The sequence below is a fragment of the Neofelis nebulosa genome, chromosome 13 (assembly GCF_028018385.1).
Source record: "Neofelis nebulosa isolate mNeoNeb1 chromosome 13, mNeoNeb1.pri, whole genome shotgun sequence".
Taxonomy (NCBI): Eukaryota; Metazoa; Chordata; class Mammalia; order Carnivora; family Felidae; genus Neofelis; species Neofelis nebulosa.
The window spans coordinates 34,501,558-34,520,372 of record NC_080794.1 but is presented as its reverse complement, the minus strand read 5'-3'; the positions used below and the strand labels follow the sequence as shown (position 1 = coordinate 34,520,372).

At 46.9% G+C, this 18,815-nt stretch overlaps 1 protein-coding gene across 2 annotated transcripts in view; it reads right to left on the bottom strand.

Moving 5' to 3' along the window:
- Positions 1–9,639, bottom strand: part of STOX1 (storkhead box 1) — a 59,065-nt gene extending 49,426 nt beyond the window's left edge. Inside the window, exon 1 of one of the 2 annotated variants that reach the window (XM_058696534.1) lies at positions 9,211–9,639. In XM_058696534.1, the coding sequence (XP_058552517.1) occupies positions 9,211–9,526 (316 nt within the window). In that variant the 5' untranslated portion in view covers positions 9,527–9,639. The remainder of the gene's footprint in view (positions 1–9,210) is intronic. The other variant, XM_058696533.1, reaches the window with a different exon arrangement.
- Between the last annotated feature and the right edge of the window lie 9,176 nt (positions 9,640–18,815).

Sequence of the window (18,815 nt, the reverse complement as noted above, 5' to 3'; positions counted from 1 at the left end):
CGCCCAGAGGACTGGATCAGAAGCTGGTCACTCAGCTGCTTAGTGGCAGAGGATTAGATCTGGGTGTCCTAAATGGCCCTCGGCCTCTCCCTACAGCTTTACTCGGAGGGCAGACCACCACCTCACGGGCACAAACGGCACAAACTACAGTGGGTCCACAGGCTATGTAACCCTCCAAAAGAACCACCACTGCAGAAAACACTCTGGAGGAAAGATAATGCTCACATAAGGCTGGGAAAGATTTCCTACGCACCATGTCAAATGTAATGTGTAACGTACGCATTATTCACCCCACAACTTGATACTCTTCAGTGGCCTCAGGCTCAAATCCACACCCCTCAGTATGGTGGTCAGAGTCTGTCACAGGCCAGCCCCTCTCTAGGCCCTTCACGCCACTGCCCACGTGCCACTCCACGCTCCGGCCGTGCCTGGCTGCCTGTGGTTCCCCATGTGGGCCATGCCCTGCGACACATGTCCTCCCCCTTTGCTTTATTAAAATGTGCTTCTCTGGGGTGCCTGGGTGGCTCAGTCGGTTGAGTGTCAGACTCTTTGATTTCGGCTCAGGTCATGATTCCAGGGTCGTGGGATCCAACCCCGTGTCAGCTCCACGTTCAGAGCGTGGAGCTTGCTTGAGATTTTCTCTCTCCCTCTGCCCCTCCCCTGCTCTCTAAAATACAATAAGAAATAAAAGGCTCGACGCGTGGCACAATGGGAGAAGGAAGATGACCATCTTTTACAAACAAACAGTGTGGAGCTGACCTTCTGGGACATTCACCCCTCAGCCAGCAACAGAGGTAAGAACAGAGGTGTCTAGAACTCAAGGATGACTCAGTAACTGGCTTTTCCTTGAAGAGCAACAGGCACGTAAGTACAGCCAGTGATGGGAAGCCTGCCAATGGCTGGCATGGGGGAGACCAAAGAGCACCCACTTTGGGCACCCGGCAGAGGGTACAGCATGCGGACACCCTCGGTGACAGCCCAGCTTGTTCAGAGGGTGGCACTCAGGTCTGGCTGAAGGGTGGCGTGATGGTCAGTCTCGACCATCACTCTGGCTAGGCTACAGCTCCGTAATTCAATCAAATGCTGACCCAGGGACTGCTGTGAACATATTTTATAGATGCGATTAAAGTTTACACTCAGTTGATCTTAGGTAAGGGAGATGATCCTACCTAATCTAGATTTCAATCAGCTGAAGGGCCTTACGAGTAGAACTAAGGCTTCTCAAAAGAAGAAATTCTACCTATACACAGCAGCTTTGGCTGTGCCTCAGAGTCCCCACCTGCCCTGCATGATGGCGAGAACTGCAGATTCTGGACTTGCCGCCCTGGCCCCCACAATCATGCAGAAGTCAATTCCTGGTAATAAATCTCTGAATATATGTATCTCATACCGGTTCTGTATCTCTGATTGAACCTTGACTGATAACAGGAAGGCAGGCACCTTTCAGAAGGTGGGGAGAAAAAGGAGGCTCAGGCTAGAATGGGATTAGAAGCACTGTGATGCATGTTAAGGGCTCTGGACTTTTTCTGAAAAGCAAAGGGGAGCAGCAGAGGTATCTGAGCAGAGGAAGAGCAGAATTAGATACGCATTTTAGATGCCATCAGTCCATCTACCTGTGAGGTGGCAAATGGACTGAAGTGCACGGAGCCAGCCAAGAGAAGGCACCACAAAAAAGGCAAGAAGCTGAAGTCAAAACTCGGGTAGGAAATGGTAAGATCTTGGGTGGACAAAGGCCTAGCAGGGGAAATGGAGAGAAAGAACTGAGTTTAAGAAACACTGAGGAGTTAAGCCTCCCCAAGCTTGGTGACCTACTGGCCTGGGGTATGAGGAAGAAGGCAGAGGAGTCCAAGCTGATTTTCAGATTAATGGTTCTTTTCATCCCATTGGGCCTCAATGCTACATGGCAGCAACTCAAGGTGTCTTTTCTTATCCACCAGTTGCTAAATCAAAACATGGAGCCAGAAACACTCATTAACTGCTCAGATGCTACATACAGATCATCCAGCTTAGTAACAATATGCCTACAAGACACCCTGTTGTGAGCCCTTTGGCTCTTTCGGACTGAACTGTTCAGCTGTCTCAGCACAGAATAAGGAGAAAGGTAACATCTGGCAGAACAAAGCCAGAAAAACATGTGTGGAAGGATCCTGGGTAGAAAGGAGAGAGGTAAGAGCAGGGGCATGGTCAGAGCAGCTGTTTCTGCCATTTCCTGGGCCTTGGAGTGGACCAAAGCCATGGTGGCAATCTGATAGCCTCACAGGGAGAGTGAGGGCCAGGGCACTGGCTTGTGAAAAATGCCAGAACCTTCACAGGAACCATGGGAAGACTGGTAGTGAATAAAGAGGAAGGCAAGAAACGCACACAACACCACCCACATGACAGTCCTAATTTCCATTTCCTGTCTGCAAAATGGACAGAATTATTCCAGCTTACCACCTAACAGAAGAAAAGGAATAATCAAGCTACAAAAGACTGGGGAGATATGAAGATGTGTTTGGGAGAAAGAAGACATGGGACAGAGATATTTGTTCCTGGTGACCGTCTAAATGATCTTGACATGACCGTTATTTTCTCAACAGGCTAGACAGTTCTCGTCACCAGAATGACATTTTTTAAAAGTTTATTTATTTTGAGAGAAAAAGAGAGCACGAGCAAGGGGAACAACAGAGAGGAGAGAGAGAATCCCAAGTAGGCTCCATGCTGTCAGCATAGAGCCTAACATGGGGCTCGATCTCACAAACTGTGAAATCATGACCTGAGCTGAAATCCAAGAGTCAGATGCTTAACCGAATGAGCCATCCAGGCACCCTAGAATGACATTTTAAAAGAGGAAAAGACAGACTAAGTATGCAAAGAATACTGGGGCACCTGCATGGCTCAGTCAGTTAAGCATCTGACTTTGGCTCAGGTCATGATCTCACGGTTCGTGAGTTTGAGCCCTGCACTGGGCTATCAGCACAGAGCCCACTTCAGATTCTCTGTTCCCCACCCCCTCTATCTCAAAATAAACAAACTTAAAAAAAAAAGAAGCACAGTCTATTAATTAGAAAAAAATGTTTAAATATGTAAAGAATAAAGAGAAAGAAATTCAAATAAAGAAAACCAGCCAACCATGAGAAAAAGACAAGAAAGGATCAGAGAAAATCTTCAGAAACAATCACAAAACAAGTGATAAAATGGCAATAAATACGTATCTATCATTAATTACTTTGAATGTAAAGAGACTAAATACTCCAATCAAAAGACACAGGGTGTGAAAAAGGACAGCCTAACTGCCTATTAAGAGACTCACTTCAGACCTAAGAACACCTGCAGATTGAAAGTGAGGGGATGGAGGAATGCCTGGTGGCTCAGTCTGTTAAGCGTCTGATTGTTGGTTTCATCTCAGGTCCTGATCTCACAGTTTGTAAGTATGAGCCGCACGTCAGGTTCTGCACTGATAGTGCAGAGCCTGCTTGGGATTCTCTCTCTCTCTCCCTCTCTCTCTGCCCATCCTGTGTCCGTTCTCTCTCTCTCTCTCAAAATATATAAATAACTTTAAAGAAAAAAGAAAAAAAAGTGAGAGGATGGAAAAACATTTATCATGCAAATGGATATCAAAAGAAAGCCCAAGTAGCGATACATATGTTGGACAAACTAGACTTTAAAACAAAGACTGTAGGGGCACCTGGGTGGCTCAGTCAGTTAAATGTCTGACTTTGGCCCAAGTCATTATCTCACAGTTTGTGGGTTCGAGCCCTGCATCAGGCTCTATGCTGACAGTGTGGAGCCTCCTTGGGATTCTCTCTCTCTCTCTCTGCACCCCCCCCCCAACTTGTGCTGTCTCTGTTTCTCTCCAAATAAATAAACTTTAAAAAAAAAATTTTTTTTTAACGTTTTATTTATTTTTGAGACAGAGAGAGACAGAGCATGAACGGGGGAGGGGCAGAGAGAGAGGGAGACACAGAATTGGAAGCAAGCTCCAGGCTCTGAGCCATCAGCCCAGAGCCCGATGCGGGGCTCGAACTCACGGACCGCGAGATCGTGACCTGAGCTGAAGTTGGACGCTTAACCGACTGAGCCACCCAGACGCCCCATCAAAATAAATAAACTTTTAAAAAAATTTATAACAAGTGACAAAGAAGGGCACTATATCATAATAAAGGGGACAATCCAACAAAAAGATCTGACAATTGTAAGTATTTACGCACCCAACTTGAGAGCACCCAAATACATAAAACAGCTAATAACAAACAAAGGAACTAATGGATTATAATACAATAATGGTAGGGAACTATATTTTTTAAATTTTTATTTATTTTTAAGTAGGTGCCACACATGGAACCCAACGTGGGGCTTGAACTCACAATCCTAAGATCAAGACCTGAGCTGAAATCAAGAAACAGACGCTTAGCTGAATGAGTCACCCAGGCACCCCAATAGTAGAAAAACTAACACCCCATTTACATCAACACACAGATCATCTAAACAGAAAATATACAAAGAAACAATGGCTTTGAGTGACACACTGGACCAGATGCATTTAACAGATACATTGAGAATATTCCATCCTAGGGGGCGCCTGGGTAGATGAGTTGGTTGAGCATCTAACTCTTGATTTTGGCTCAGGTCATGATCCCAGGGTCGTGGTATTGAGCCCCACATCAGGCTCCATGCTGAGCATATGGAGCCTGCTTGAGATTCTCTCTCTTACTGCCCCTCCCCTGCTCTCTCACTCTAAAATAAAATTTAAATTTAAAAATTTTTAAAAGAGGAGGCGCCTAGGTAGCTCAGTCGGTTAAGCATCCGACTTCAGCCTAGGTCATGATCCTGTGCTTTGTGGGTTCGAGCCCCACGTCAGGCTCTGTGCGGACAGCTCGGAGCCTGGAGCCTGCTTCGGATTCTGACTCCCTCTCTCTGCCCCTCCCCTGCTCACACTCTGTCTCTCTCTCTCTCAAAAATAAATAAACGTTAAAAAATCTTTTTAAAAAAATAAATAAAAACTTAAGGGGGGACTCCTGGGTGGCTCATTCAGTTAAGCATCTGACTCTTGATTTCAGCTCATGTCATGACTCACAGTCGTGAGATGGAGCCCTGCCTTGGGCCCCTCATTGGGCTCAGAGCTGGGCATGGAGCCTGCTTACGATTCTCTCTCTCCTCTCCTTCCGCCCCTTCCCTGATCACACTCCTGCTCTCTCTCTCTCAAAAAAAAGGTAAAACAACTCCACTTATGGTAGCATCCAAAAGCATACAGTTCTTAGGAACATAAATTTAACAAATGATGTTCATGCCCTCTACCCTAAAAAGTACAAGCCCTTAGTAAGAAAAATTAAGAACACTCAAACATAGATATACCATGTTCATGGATTGCTAAAATGTCAATTCTCCCCCAAATTAGGATGACCAATCATCCCAGTTTGCCTGGGACCAAAAGGGTTCCCAAGATGCATGACTATCAATTCTAAAGTCAGGGCAGTCTCAGGCAAACCAGGATGTATAAGGGACATGGGGAGAGGTGGAAAGATCCTTCTATTACCTCCCTTTCACCAGTCTGACCTGCCTGATCAGACTGCCCCCAAATCACATGCCAGAGAACTCTTGCCCAACTAAATCACAGGCCAATCCTGCAGTGCCCACACATGTCACAGTGGGATGGAAAAGACTCTGTGTGAATCAGCCAACCTCTCTATGTTTATTTATTTTGAGAGACAGAGAGAGTTGAGAGAGAGTGTGCTCTTGAGGGGCAGAGAGAGAGGGAGAGAGAGAATCCCAAGCAGGCTCAGAGCTGACACAGCAGAGCCTGATGTGGGGCTCGATCTCACAAAGCATGAGATCATGACTCCAGCCAAGATCAAGAGTCAGACCCTTAACCAACTAAGCCGCCCAGGCACTCGAACCAGCCAACTTCTAGAACATAGCCTCCCATTCAGCTATCCCCCCTTGAAGTGAACATGAAGGAAATAGGCTGACTCTATTTTCACCTTGTACACGAGCAGCTCTTAATGAAGTATGCATTAAAACACAAGCACACTCAGAAGAGCACCTGACACATGAATGGATTAATGAAGCAAGTATTTAGAAAGAGCCACAGGCATTTTTATTCAAAGAAAACAGACGGAAGGCCATGCTAGGAGTGAAAGAGTAGGGACACCGCAGCTATAAATTTCAGGAGAAAGGAACAAACTGTTTGGCCAAGTGGCCTTCCCTCTCTTACCCTGGGAAGCCATCATTAACTTTTCACCACCCCAGGAGGTGTGGTCCCAGAGTAACCACTGATTCAGCCAAACAAATACAGGTGTCCCCCACCCCTAACCACCTGCAGTGGCTCAGCTTGCAGAGCAGATATTTCCCTCCAGTTTCCAGAGCTCACCCCTTTCATTTGTTAATGTCACTTGCTTATTAGAAACAAACAAACAAACAAACAAACAAACAAAAAGAGACAGGAAGACTGGAGCACAAAAGAAGAGTTAGCTCTTGGCCCATACGTTAAACATGTCCCTCTTTTTAGGAGAATGCTCTCAGTCTGGGAACTATTTTTCTCACCAGAGGGAAGTTGAGGTGGAGAGTGAAGAGGGAAAGAAAAGACACAAAACAAGGAGAAAATATAAACTCCTCCTTAAATTCAGGTCTGCACCAGAAAGTGGAAACTCCAGTCACTCTTGTCCGCTCAACCAGGGCACTCCTACCTCATATTTTATGAGGCCCCAGGAGTTCCAGGTCCAGAAGCCCAGGAGGAGAACCCAGCAGAGTACCATGGGTTTATAAAGCTGGTGGCCACCTCTCCTTCCCTCCCTGCGCTTTGTCTGAGCTGGCCAACAGCATTCCCCATGCACAAACACTTTTATATGGGAGTAAATGAGCCTCACCAAAAAAAAAAAAAAAAAATCTACAGCAAAGGAACCAAATTGATCTGACCAAATTGATCTTTTTTGTCTTTTGCTAGCATTTTGCTCTTCACCACAAAGTAACAGTACCTGCAAGAGTGCACCATTGTTCTTCCTTGCCTTCCTGGAAGCCCATATTTGCTTCTGAAAGTCAATGCTGCCAGATTCAGGAAAGCAAGTGAACAGAAACTTCTAATTTCTTTGCGGGGAAGCAGCTCCTCCTTCCTTCACCACATTCTGGGACTGAGATGGCCCAAGAGCTGTCTTGATGCAGTTCTCTGATGTGACCCCAGGACCCCAAGTTAAATCAGTAATTATCAATTCTATTCAAAATAACCCCCTTCCCCATGTGCATCCATTGGCCTGCATCAAATAAGATCTTTCTCCATTCTGCTATCCAGATTGTCTTAATAGGTGGTTTTGTGCAAATTCCGGCTAAAATGTCCAAATTCTTATCAGGACACTGTTAAAAACCTCAACACCATTCCTTCTAAGAGACCCAAGTCAGGGGTGATGACCCAGCGTAAAGACCCCTGTTACTGTTCACTCCACAGGCTATAGTGTCCGTAGCATCCTGAGTTTTGCAACAAGGCAGCAGTATCTAGTGGGTGGAGAATCAGAGTACTGGGTGACGTGTTTTCTTTGTCCACCACACTGTTCAAATGGCAGAAAACAGGGCCAACCCAGGAACCAGCATTCTCCACTGCTTGATGGGCCCCAGGAGGTAGTACCATGGCTGCCTCTGGCTTAGCACAAGTGCTCTGTGTCACCCTCAGCTCCAGACCCCAACTCCATCCACTCCTTCTCTGCAATACTCTTTCTCACCCTTTGAAAGGGGGTGGGGGAACAGACAATGCAACCACTAATTCAAACCAGAAAAACAGAGGACACAGAGCTGGAAAGAGTTTTTCATCCAGCCTGTCTGAAAGACCCCTTCCCTGTAAGAATTTTGGCCTGGCTACTTAGCTCTCTGCTATTAGAGTCAGAAACCGATTTTCTTCACTAATTCCCACAAGTCAAAGGTGATGAAATGTGTGTATGTGGCTTTGCAAATGAGCTCTCTTTTGCTTTTAACAGAAGAGTTAAAATGGTCTGCCCCCCAACAAAAGTGGGGCAGGGGCACCAGAAAGATGGGAACGCACGGAGATGAAAAGCCAAGGTTTATTTAGCCTCACTGGCCCCGATATTGAGACATCATCTCTGAGCAGATGATACACATCAAGTGCCTCTTGTACCCTCCCAACCCCCACCCCACCCCCCTTCTCCCAGAGGACGTAAAACAAATGTTTTATTTGCTCCAGGGAAGGAGAAGGATTTATGGACTGAGTGGGGGGGGGGGGGGGGGTCCTTGGTAGGAGTCAAAATTCAGGGCTGGACAACTGGTGACTTGTCAACAGCACACCATCAAATGGTCGTCACAACCCCACTCTTAAATGCAAACAAACGAGACTGTGGCGGGGCGCTGACAAGCCCTCCGGAGTTTAGTGGTGGGTGTCAAAGACCGCTCAACGGTGGAGTGCTTTCGTTTCTCAAATGAAGCTATTTTATACAAGCAGAAAGTTGCTGTCTGTCTTCTAACAAACGGGCTCTCTGAAAAGGCTGAAAAGGAGGAATTCTTTCTATTTAGGCTAATGGGATGGGTTGTGTTCAGAGCACCATTTGTCATCTCTTTTTCCCAAGCAGTTAATCACCCCAAACCTTCCACGAGGCCCTGAACCACGAGACCACCACACCACCCAGTACAGAAGGGCATAGAAACCACAGACTTGTCCGCTCCAAGCCTGTAACTTTAATAAATATAAATAAATAAATAAATTGATTGATTGATTCACTGATTCATTCATGCATTTAAAAAAAGCAGCAACCAGTTCAGAATCAGTATCCTTCCTAAGCACATTCATTCATTCATTAAAAAAAAGCAGCAACCAGTTCAGAAATAGTATCCTTCCTAAGCATACTCATGGTGCAGGGGCAGAGGCCTCTGTCTCCTGACCCCAGTCTGGGTACCCCGTGGCTCCTCCAGAGCATCACTTTTCTAAGTAGAAAGTTCCTTCGGCCGGGAACCTGTTGGCTCCACTGGCTGAAAGACTTGGGATATGGAGGCATCCCGGAGTTGGCCCAGGGCAGCGGCCAGGCAGACCTGGGGGGAGCTGAGCTTCAGTGTCCTGGCAGGAAGAAATGTCTTGGGAGGACGGCCCTCCTCCAGCAGCCCACGGGCCGCCCATCCCCTCTTGCCCCGTCTCCCGCGGCCTCAGAGCAGAGCCCGGGCAGCACACGCCCCCGGTGGCCAGGGCTCCGTCCCCGCGGCCGGCGCGGGGCGCCCCTCCCGCCCGGGTCCCGCACTCACCCACCGCCCGGATGCGGAAGCCGCGCGGGGGGCGCAGCGCCCGGCGGCACCAGGCGTCGCGCAGCACCTGCAGGCTAGCGGGAGGCGCGTGCACCAGCAGCACCCCGCGCCGCAGCCAGCCCTGGAAGGCCAGCCGCGAGGCGGCGCGCGCCAGCCGCGAGTTCCAGAAGCAGCGCGCGTTGGCGCGGCGGAACGCGCGGAAGATCGCGCGCCCGCCAGGCTCCTCTGTGCCCGCCGCCGCCGTCGCCTCCTCCGCCTCCAGCCTGCACAGCACCAGCGCCAGCGAGCCCGGCGCCAGCTGCACAGGCCGGGCCATGCCGCCACGGGTGGCCGGGGCCCGCAGCCTAGCGCATGGTCGGGAGCGAGCACTGGCGGCGGGAGGAATCGGCTTACTGCGCGCCGCGCCGGCTGCCGGGGGAACGGGCTCCTGGGGGCGGGGACGGCTGTGCTCGGCGGGTCGGGGGGTGGGGCGGGACGCGAGGCCTGGGAGCGGCCACGGTCCTCGACCGCCGGCACCCAATGGGGGTTTCCAAGGGCTGAGTTACCAGGCCTTGCTCCACCCCAGGCAGGACTCCGCCGCTCTGCCCCCCCATTGCCTCCCCCACCCCCGTGTCTCTCTGCACTTCCCAGCTCCCGGGGCAACCGAGAGCTCCCCTACCCCGGGGCGGGGTGGGGTGGGGTGGGGGGCCGCGCTGGGGCTTTTCCAAGTCCTACGGGGGCCCCCGCAGCCCCCGAGAGCCTCTTTCAACCGCGGCGCGAGTAGCACGGCCAGTTGGTCCCCAGAGCTGAGCCGACCGGAGTGGCCGCCATCTCCCTGGCTATGGGATCCTTCCTAGTGAGAGAGGCGACCAGGGACAACCCGCGGGTGTCAAGGACCTCGCTCGGGCCCGGGAGTCTGTAGACCCAGGTTTGAGTCTCGGTCTGCTGTTTTGCTCGCTACTTCCCTTGTCTCCGAGCCTTCGTTTACTGTCCTGTAAAATGAAGAGTTGGAACTGAAATCTAAGAATTCTAAAATTCTTTCTACACATGAATTTCTGAGGTCTGGGATCTAGCTCCCCCCCCCCCCAACCCCCGAATATCCTATACACTTAGGTGGTGAGGGAAGTAAAGTGTTCCAGAGGTGCCACCCCGATTGGCGAGGCTCAGTGGTGAAATCCGTGGAATTCAGCCTTGGCTTGGCTCCGGGCATTCCCAAAAGATTGAGAAACCGTCTTGTCCCAGGAGCTCCCAGGACTGAAGGGAGAGGGGCTTGTGATCTATCAGGCTCTAGCCAGAGCCTCTGAGTGAGGTGGTCCAGCTCATATGCTGAGGACAGAGGCTGGAACCTCATATGCTGGGGACAGAGGCTGGGTGAGAGCTCCTGGAGGAAAAACAGGTTAATGAGAGGTAGGGCGTTTGTTATTACTACTAGAAATTGGCCCTATAAGAGGGAGGAGGGATGCTTGGCCAGACCCGGGGGTCATTCCAGACTTCCCGCTCCCTCAGCTCATCAGTCATCAATAACAACCATAATAATCGGAGACCATCTATACCCTGCTCCTTGTAAATCATTCTCGTAATGATAGATGATGTTATTAAATGATGATAGCTAACATTTATTGAACACTATACACTGGGGCATTAATTTCACAACTCTGTGTTAACTACTGTTAGTATTTCTACATTTGTTTAAGTTTATTTATTTATTTTGAGAGAGACAGAGATGGAGGGGGTGTGCAGAGAAAGGGAGAGAGAGAGAATCCCAAGCAGGCTTCACACTGTCAGTGCAGAGCCAGATGCGGGCTCGATCTCACTAACCAGGAGATCATGACCTGAGCCAAAACCAGGAGTCTTATGTTCAACCGACTGAGCCACCCAGGCGCCCCAGTATCTCTATATTTTTTATAGACGAGGAAACTGCAAGCCGTGTTTAATCAAGAAGTGCGACCTGATCACACAGGTGATAAGAGATGGAGTTGGGCAACCACTGATCAGGGTTCCTTATGACAAATAAGTCAGACACAATTTTCTTTCTCTCTCTTTCTTTCTTTCTTTCTTTCTTTCTTTCTTTCTTTCTTTCTTTCTTTCTTTCTTTTGTTTATGTATTTTTGAGAGAGAGAGAGAGTGCAAGCAGGGAAGAGGCAGAGAGAGAGGGAGACACAGAATCCACAGCAGGCTCCAGGCTCTGAGCTGTCAGCACAGAGCCCGATGCGGGGCTCAAACCTACGAACCTCAAGATCATGACCTGAGCCGAAGTCAGAGACTTAATCGACTGAGCCAGCCAGGTGCCCTGAGTCAGACACAATTCTCAATTCAAATAAACATGCAAACCTGAGACAACCATCTCACATCTGAATTCTGACTCTGATGGCGATGGATGGGTAAACGCAGCAGGGAGTCTAAATGAACTACACTCCTATGCCTATATAAGCTCCACAGTGAGGGCTGTTTCTTCCGGTGAGTTCTCTTTATGGCAACCCTAACCTTGCAGGATCAAGGATACCTTTGCTGTGTTTCCCATCCTGGAGAACTATAACTTTTGTCTCTGTTATCTCTAGCATCTGGCACAGTGTCTTTTCCATTATTATAAGGGTAATGATAATTCTCGTTTATTCTCAGCTCACTCTATGCCTAGAACTGTACTAAGGGTTTTACATGTGCAATCTAATTTTATGCTCAAATTTTACCCTCTGAAAAGGGTAATATTAAGCCACACCTTCCACAAGAAGAACAAAAGCTAGGAAAATAGAAAAAAAGGAAGGAAGGAAGAGAAAGAAAGAAAAAGAAAGAAGAGAAAAAGAAAGGAAAAGAAAGCTTAGATAGCTTAGGCCACTTGCCTATGAGGACGAGGCTAATGGACGGTGAAGCAGAGATGCCAACATTGTCCACACACCAGGCTAGATGAGGAAGCCCAGACACCATGCCCTGACTCACTGGACCTGTCGCCTGGTCTGAAAAATTGTCCTGAGCTTGCTTCTGTCTCCCAAGCACTTGAACTGGAAATATACAATCAGGCCCTTGTTAGCTACAGGGATGCTGTGAAGTAGACCCAGCTATGAGGTTTCACAGCCTGAAATTATGAGGTAGAACTGTCTTAAACTATGGAAACATTCATTCAGCTGTGTGACATTTCCATTATCATTTTACTTAAGCTAGTCCAATTAACAAAACAAGGGGGAAGACTGTAGGAGGAAAATTGTATTTATTTTTATTTTAAGTTTATTTATTTATTAACTTTTATTTTGTTTATTTATTTATTTATTTATTTATTTAAAAAATTATATTTTGAGAGAGAAAGAGCACAGGGAAGGGGCAGAGGAAGAGAAAGAATCCCAAGCAGGCTCCACACCCAGCAGAGAACCCCATTTGGGCTCGATCTCCAGACCATGATGACATGATGATGACCTGAGCCGAGGTCAAGAGTCGGACACCCAACCAGCTGAGCCACTCAGGCACCCCTAGTTTATTTATTTAAGTAATGTCTACACCCAGTGTGGGGCTCAAGCTCATGATCCTGAGATCAAGAGTTGCACGCTCTTCCAACTGAGCAACCAGGTGCCCCTGTAAGGAGAGAAATTTAAACTACAGCCAAATATGCATCCACTTGGATCCTTTGATCCCAAAGGATCAGTTACCTCACAAATATCCCCTAATTCCTCCCAAATGGAACACGTCTTAAGAGTTCATGGAGGGGCGCCTGGGTGGCGCAGTCGGTTAAGCGGCCGACTTCAGCCAGATCACGATCTCGCGGTCCGTGAGTTCGAGCCCCGCGTCGGGCTCTGTGCTGACAGCTCAGAGCCTGGAGCCTGTTTCCGATTCTGTGTCTCCCTCTCTCTCTGCCCCTCCCCAACTTGTGCTCTGTCTCCCTCTGTCTCAAAAATAAATAAAAAAACGTTAAAAAAAAAAAAAAAAAGAGTTCATGGAAAACAAGGTCTCCAACCTGAATGGCCAGTGTTAACATGGCAAAACTAGAGAAACAGAATCTTCTCAGGGGCCCTCCATCTTTTCGATCTCTGGACACTAGACACAGAAACGTTTTTAGAAGACAGATTTGGTATCATTCTCCACTTAAAGAGGGACACAGTAGTCAAACTAAAAGGTACACTAAAAAGTCTCATGATAAAAGGATTTTTAAATATTTTTTTTCAGTGAAATCTATGCCTGAGAAAGAACAAAGTCATTCTAACACTATATATACATCTAAAGAACATGCTATGTAGTTAACAAGATTGAGACAAAACTTTATGTACTGATTGATATAAGACAGTATCCCAGAAAGCTATATCTGTATCTATATCAATATAGATGTTTTATGTATGTATGTATATATGTATGTATGTATTTAGAGAGAGAGAGCCTGCACTCGCATGAGTAGGGGACAGGCAGAAAGAGAGGGAGAGAATCTCAAGTAGGCTCCACACTCAGCATGGAGCCAGACAAGGGACCTGATCCCATGACACTGAGATCATGACCTGAACCAAAATCAAGAGTTGAAGCCTTGGGGTGCCTGGGTGGCTCAGTTGGTTGAGCGTCTGACCTCAGCTCAGGTCATGATCTCACGGTCCGTGAGTCTGAGCTCCGCGTCGGGCTCTGTGCTGACAGCTCAGAGCCTGGAGCCTGTTTCAGATTCTGTGTCTCCCTCTCTCTGACCCTCCCCCGTTCATGCTCTGTCTCTCCCTGTCTCGAAAATAAATAAACATTAAAAAAAAATTTTTTTTTAAAAAGAGTTGGAGCCTTAACCGACTGAGCCACCCAGGCACCACCCCCCCCCACCCCAGATATAATTTTTTAAGTAATCTCCACACCAACGTGGGACTCAAACTCATGACCCTGAGATCAAGGGTCACATGCTCTTCTGACTGAGCCAGCCAGGCACCCCCCAACATATTTTGAAGTAAAAAAGAAAGATAGACCCACTACTTGCATTTAAAACATGGGGGTGGGGGGGAAATGGGCATATATATTCATGTGTGGCTGGAAAATCTCTGGAAGGGTACTGGTCATCACAGAGGTCATCTGTAGAGAGAGGAATGGGGAACAAGATCAAAGGAAGGCTTATTTTTCACTGTGTATTACCATGTGCAAATACTTGTTCAAAAAATACTTTCAAGGGGCACCTGAGTGGCTCAGTCAGTTAAGCATCTGACTTCAGCTTGGGTCATGATCTCCCGGTTCATGAGTTCAAGCCCTGCGTTGGGCTCTTTGCTGTCAGCACAGAGCCTGCTTAAGTTCCTCTGTCTCAGGGCGCCTGGGTGGCTCAGTCGGTTAAGCATCCGACTTCGGCTCAGGTCACGATCTCACGGTCCGTGAGTTCGAGCCCCGCATCGGGCTCTGGGCTGATGGCTCAGAGCCTGGAGCCTGCTTCCGATTCTGTGTCTCCCTCTCTCTCTGCCCCTCCCCCGTTCATGCTCTGTCTCTCTGTCTCAAAAATAAATAAACGTTAAAAAAAAAAAAGAAAGCTGATATTAAAAAAATAATAATAAAAATAAATTAAAAAATTTAAAAAAAGATCCTCTGTCTCTCTCTGCCCTCCCCCCGCCCTCATGTATGCTGTCTCTCTCTCTCTCTCTCAAAAGTAAACTTAAAAAAAAAAAGATTTCATTTGGTTTAGAAAACAACCTGAAGGAGGAACAAAAGCATGCCTGCTACATTTGTAATTGCTATGGAAGATAAACCTGATCATTTGATGCTCATATCTTCCTGGGGTCTGTCCTGAGTAGAGCATTCAATGCTTCTCTTACTCTAACCCCAGCCTGTCTTTCTAGCTTCATCTCCATTTCTATCTTTGCTCTACTCCTGCAATCCACACAAGGACGGGGTACTCCAGGTACACAAAATTGCACATCTTCCCATGTTTTTGCTCACATTATTCCATCTGCCTGGAAGGCTTTCCCCCTTTCCACCAGGTGATATCCTCCAAAGCTCAGCTCGTGAAGCCTGAGACAAATCCAGCAAGGTATCATCTGTTCTTGGAGCACATTGTTAACCCTTTAAAACCCCTGTGTGTTAAGGGCTGTAATACTTAATTATCTGTCAATTATCAGGCAACCTGAGATCCCTGGAGGGCCAGCCTCCTGACTGACTCATCTCTGTCACCCAGCACATAGTCCAGTACCTGAGCCGTAGATTCATTCTGCTTGCATCAAGTCCAGTTTAACTAGTACTCCATCTAGAATAACTCCACTTTTGCTGCTTCCCACTAGCCTGGGGTCATCACACACCAAAGCATTTCTGGGTTGTGGGTGATTCACAGGAAGACCTGGTTATCCAACAGCCGATGCCAGGGCAAAGCCTCAAGGAATAGACACACCCAGGCCATACCCACACATTTGGAGTGCAGTGGTTTCTCTGGAGTCTGTTTACAGCACACATGTTACACTGAGGATGATGTTTTGATGAACTGCTTCAAAATATTTTTCCAAACCAAAATTCATCGGGCTGAAGGTCCTCCCCCTTAACTCAGAAAATCAAGCTTTAGGGCACCTGGCTGGCTCAGTTGGTTGAGCAGCTAACTTTGGCTCAGGTCATGTTCTCGAAGTTCATGAGTTCAAGCCCAGTATCCAGCTCTGTGCTGACAGCTGAGAGTCTGGAGCCTGCTTCGAATTCTGTGTCTCCTTCTCTCTCTGCCCTTCCCTGGCTCGCACTCTGTCTCTCTCTCTCAAAAATAAATAAAACTTTTTAAAAAATTTTAAAAAGACAATCATGCCTTGACATCTAAGGCTGATTTAGAAATCATTTTCTGCCTGGCTTCTCTTTATTTATGACCATTTCTGCTTCCACAGCATGTTTTTCCCCTGTTCCAGAAAAAAGGAAAGAAGAAAGAAAGAAAGAAAGAAAGAAAGAAAGAAAGAAAGAAGAAAGAAAGAAAGAAAGAAAGAAAGAAAGAAAGAAAGAAAGAAAAGAAAGAACGAACAAATCCTGGAGACTTTTGTTTGTATTTCTCAAGGAGCAATGTAAGGCTTTGCTAAGCAACTGTGTTGATGCAAAGAGCAGAGAAGAGGAGGTGGGGGCAGGGGAAAGGCATTTAATACCATTTCTTTACACACACACACACACACACACACACACACCACAAATTACCTCCATTATTCTAGCTCCATTATTCTAGCCACTGAACTCAGACAATACAAGACTCTGGACCATGGTAGCCTTTCCTTTAAAAAGAGAGTAAAAATACTTAGCCAACCGAAGAACGTCTTAGGGTCCCTTCCAGCTTCCTGGTGCTACAACTCCACTTTCCCAAATATAGTTTAAATAGTCATTGAGTCCAATGAGACACTAAGGGACGCAAATTCAGAGGCTGAGAGCTGGATATCCCAAAGCTGATTCTGATTTGCCTTTGAACAGTCCACTTTATTTCTCCAATGGCAAGAGGCCAACAGAGAAATAAATATTGGAGAAAAAAGGATCCTTAGTTTGGAACACTTAAAGGCTAAGAATATTGGAAGCCCCATGATTCTGACGTGAGAAGTGTTCAAGAAAAAATTATTCCAACACTTGCTAAAATGGTAAGGAAGACTTTATTCAAAACTTTGCAAAGTCTAGACAGCAGAGAGTTGTAAAGCAAAGATAGCAGAGAAGCTTGGGATTTCAGCCAAGAAGCAGAGTGAGGGAGTTAGTGGATAGAAAATTACTAACAAGACTTCCGGGGTAGGGGGTTTCTTGCTAAACTGACCTAGTAGGACTCCTGGCTAAGGGCAGGTCAAGGTGGGAGTGAAGAACTTGATCAGATATCAAGGGTCAGGGATTCATACTAAACTGACCTTGGCAGGATTCTTGCTAAGGCTGGACTGGGCAGGCAGAAGACACTTTGGGGCCCAAAGGTGAGGCTTATCCAGAAAGAAGGCTTGGAGGAGAGGCACCTGGCGGGCTGACTCAGTGGAGCACCTGACTCTTTATCTCAGGATCCTGAGTTCAAGCCCCACTTTGGCTGTGGAGCCTACTAAAAAAAAAAAAAAAAAAAAGAAAGAAGGCTTAGAGGAGCCTGACCCAAAGTTTGGTCAGGGAGAGTCTTTGTCAGGAACCAATACTAACTTCCTGCACTCTGCCCCTCCCCACTGGTTAAAGGAACTAACACTCAGAAAACATTTAAAACACCCTCATAATATTTTTTTAATGTTTATTCATTTTTGAGAGAGAGAGCAAGCAGGGAAGGGGCAGGGAGGGGGACAGAGGATCCAAAGCAGGCTCTGAGCTGTCGGCACAGACCCCTATGAGTGGCTTGAACTCATGAACCACAAGATCATGACCTGAGCTGAAGTTGGAAGCTGAACCGACTGAGCCACCCAGGCACCCCAATCCTTTTTTTTTTTTTTTTTAAATAATCTCTACCCCCAATGTAGGGCTCAGGGCTCAAACTCACAGCCCTGAGATCAAGAGTCACATGTTCTACCCGCTGAGCCATTCAGGTGCCCCTATAACCCTATTTTTGTTTGGGGAGGGGGAACTGGAATTTTATCATTATATTACAAAAGATTATTTCTAGAAGGTGGAATTGCAAGCAATTTTTATTTCTTTCTTTGAGTTTTTCTATACTTACCAAAAAAAAATTTTTTTAAGGCCCCAATAATGTTTGCTTTTAAAAGAAGTGAAGGCAGCTGGCTCTCCTGCATTGGGGCCATCGATGCCACTAAGCCTTCTAAACAAAATGAAGAGACTCTGTCATTCCACTTACCCATTGAACTTGGGGTCAGAGGGCAGGTCTCAGAGCTGGAAAAAATTACTTCCAGAAGGAAAGCTGCAACGCCAGCCTGTTTAAAAAACATGCAATGAAGTGCCCTGGAACCAGAGCAAGTCAGCAAAATTCTTATTATTTGAAACATGGAAAATCAAATTAACTCTTTCCCTACACCTTAAAAAAAAAAAAAAAAAAAAAAGGAATAAAGTATGCAGGCCTAAGGCAAGATGCCAAACTTAGTTTCAGGATTTTAAAGGAGAAACCACTTCTCTTTAGTTTTATTACAGCACAGGGTATAAAGCTGGGCCTCATATCCATTATTTCCATGCAAATCCCTTCAAAAATGAGTTGGCCGCACTCCAGATGCCCAGATCTCAAAGGAACTCTGTTTCCAGTGAGGCCCCTACCCTGTAGCTAGGAGTCTCTTTTCTCTACTTTCTTTTTTTTTTTCTTTTTTAATTTTTTTAATGTTTCTTTTTGAGAGAGAGAGAGAAAGTTCAAGTGGGGGAGAAGCAGGGAGAGAGGGGGACAGAAGATCCCAAGCAGGCTCCACACCGACAGTGGTGAGCCTGATGTGGGGCTCTAACCCACGAAACATGAGATCATGACCTAAGCTGAAGTCAGAGCTTTAACCGACTGAGCCACCCAGGTGCCCCTCTTCTTTGCTTTCCTATGGAGGGAAGGGAGAAAAGATGCTGTCTTTTCTGTCACACACTGAAATTGTCTTGGATTGGGGAACAAACTGTTGCTTTGTCCTTCTCACAAGCTACCTGTTACCAGTTGTTTAAGCTTCATAACAGAAATGCAGGATTACCTCATGTTCATCTGTACCTTCTAGAACCCCCCCCCCCAACCCCAGCATGGCTCAAAAGCCAGACAATGGTTCTCTGAACAAGATGGTTAAAGAACAACAGTGTGATATGGAAGGACTGGATGTTCAAGTCGGTGC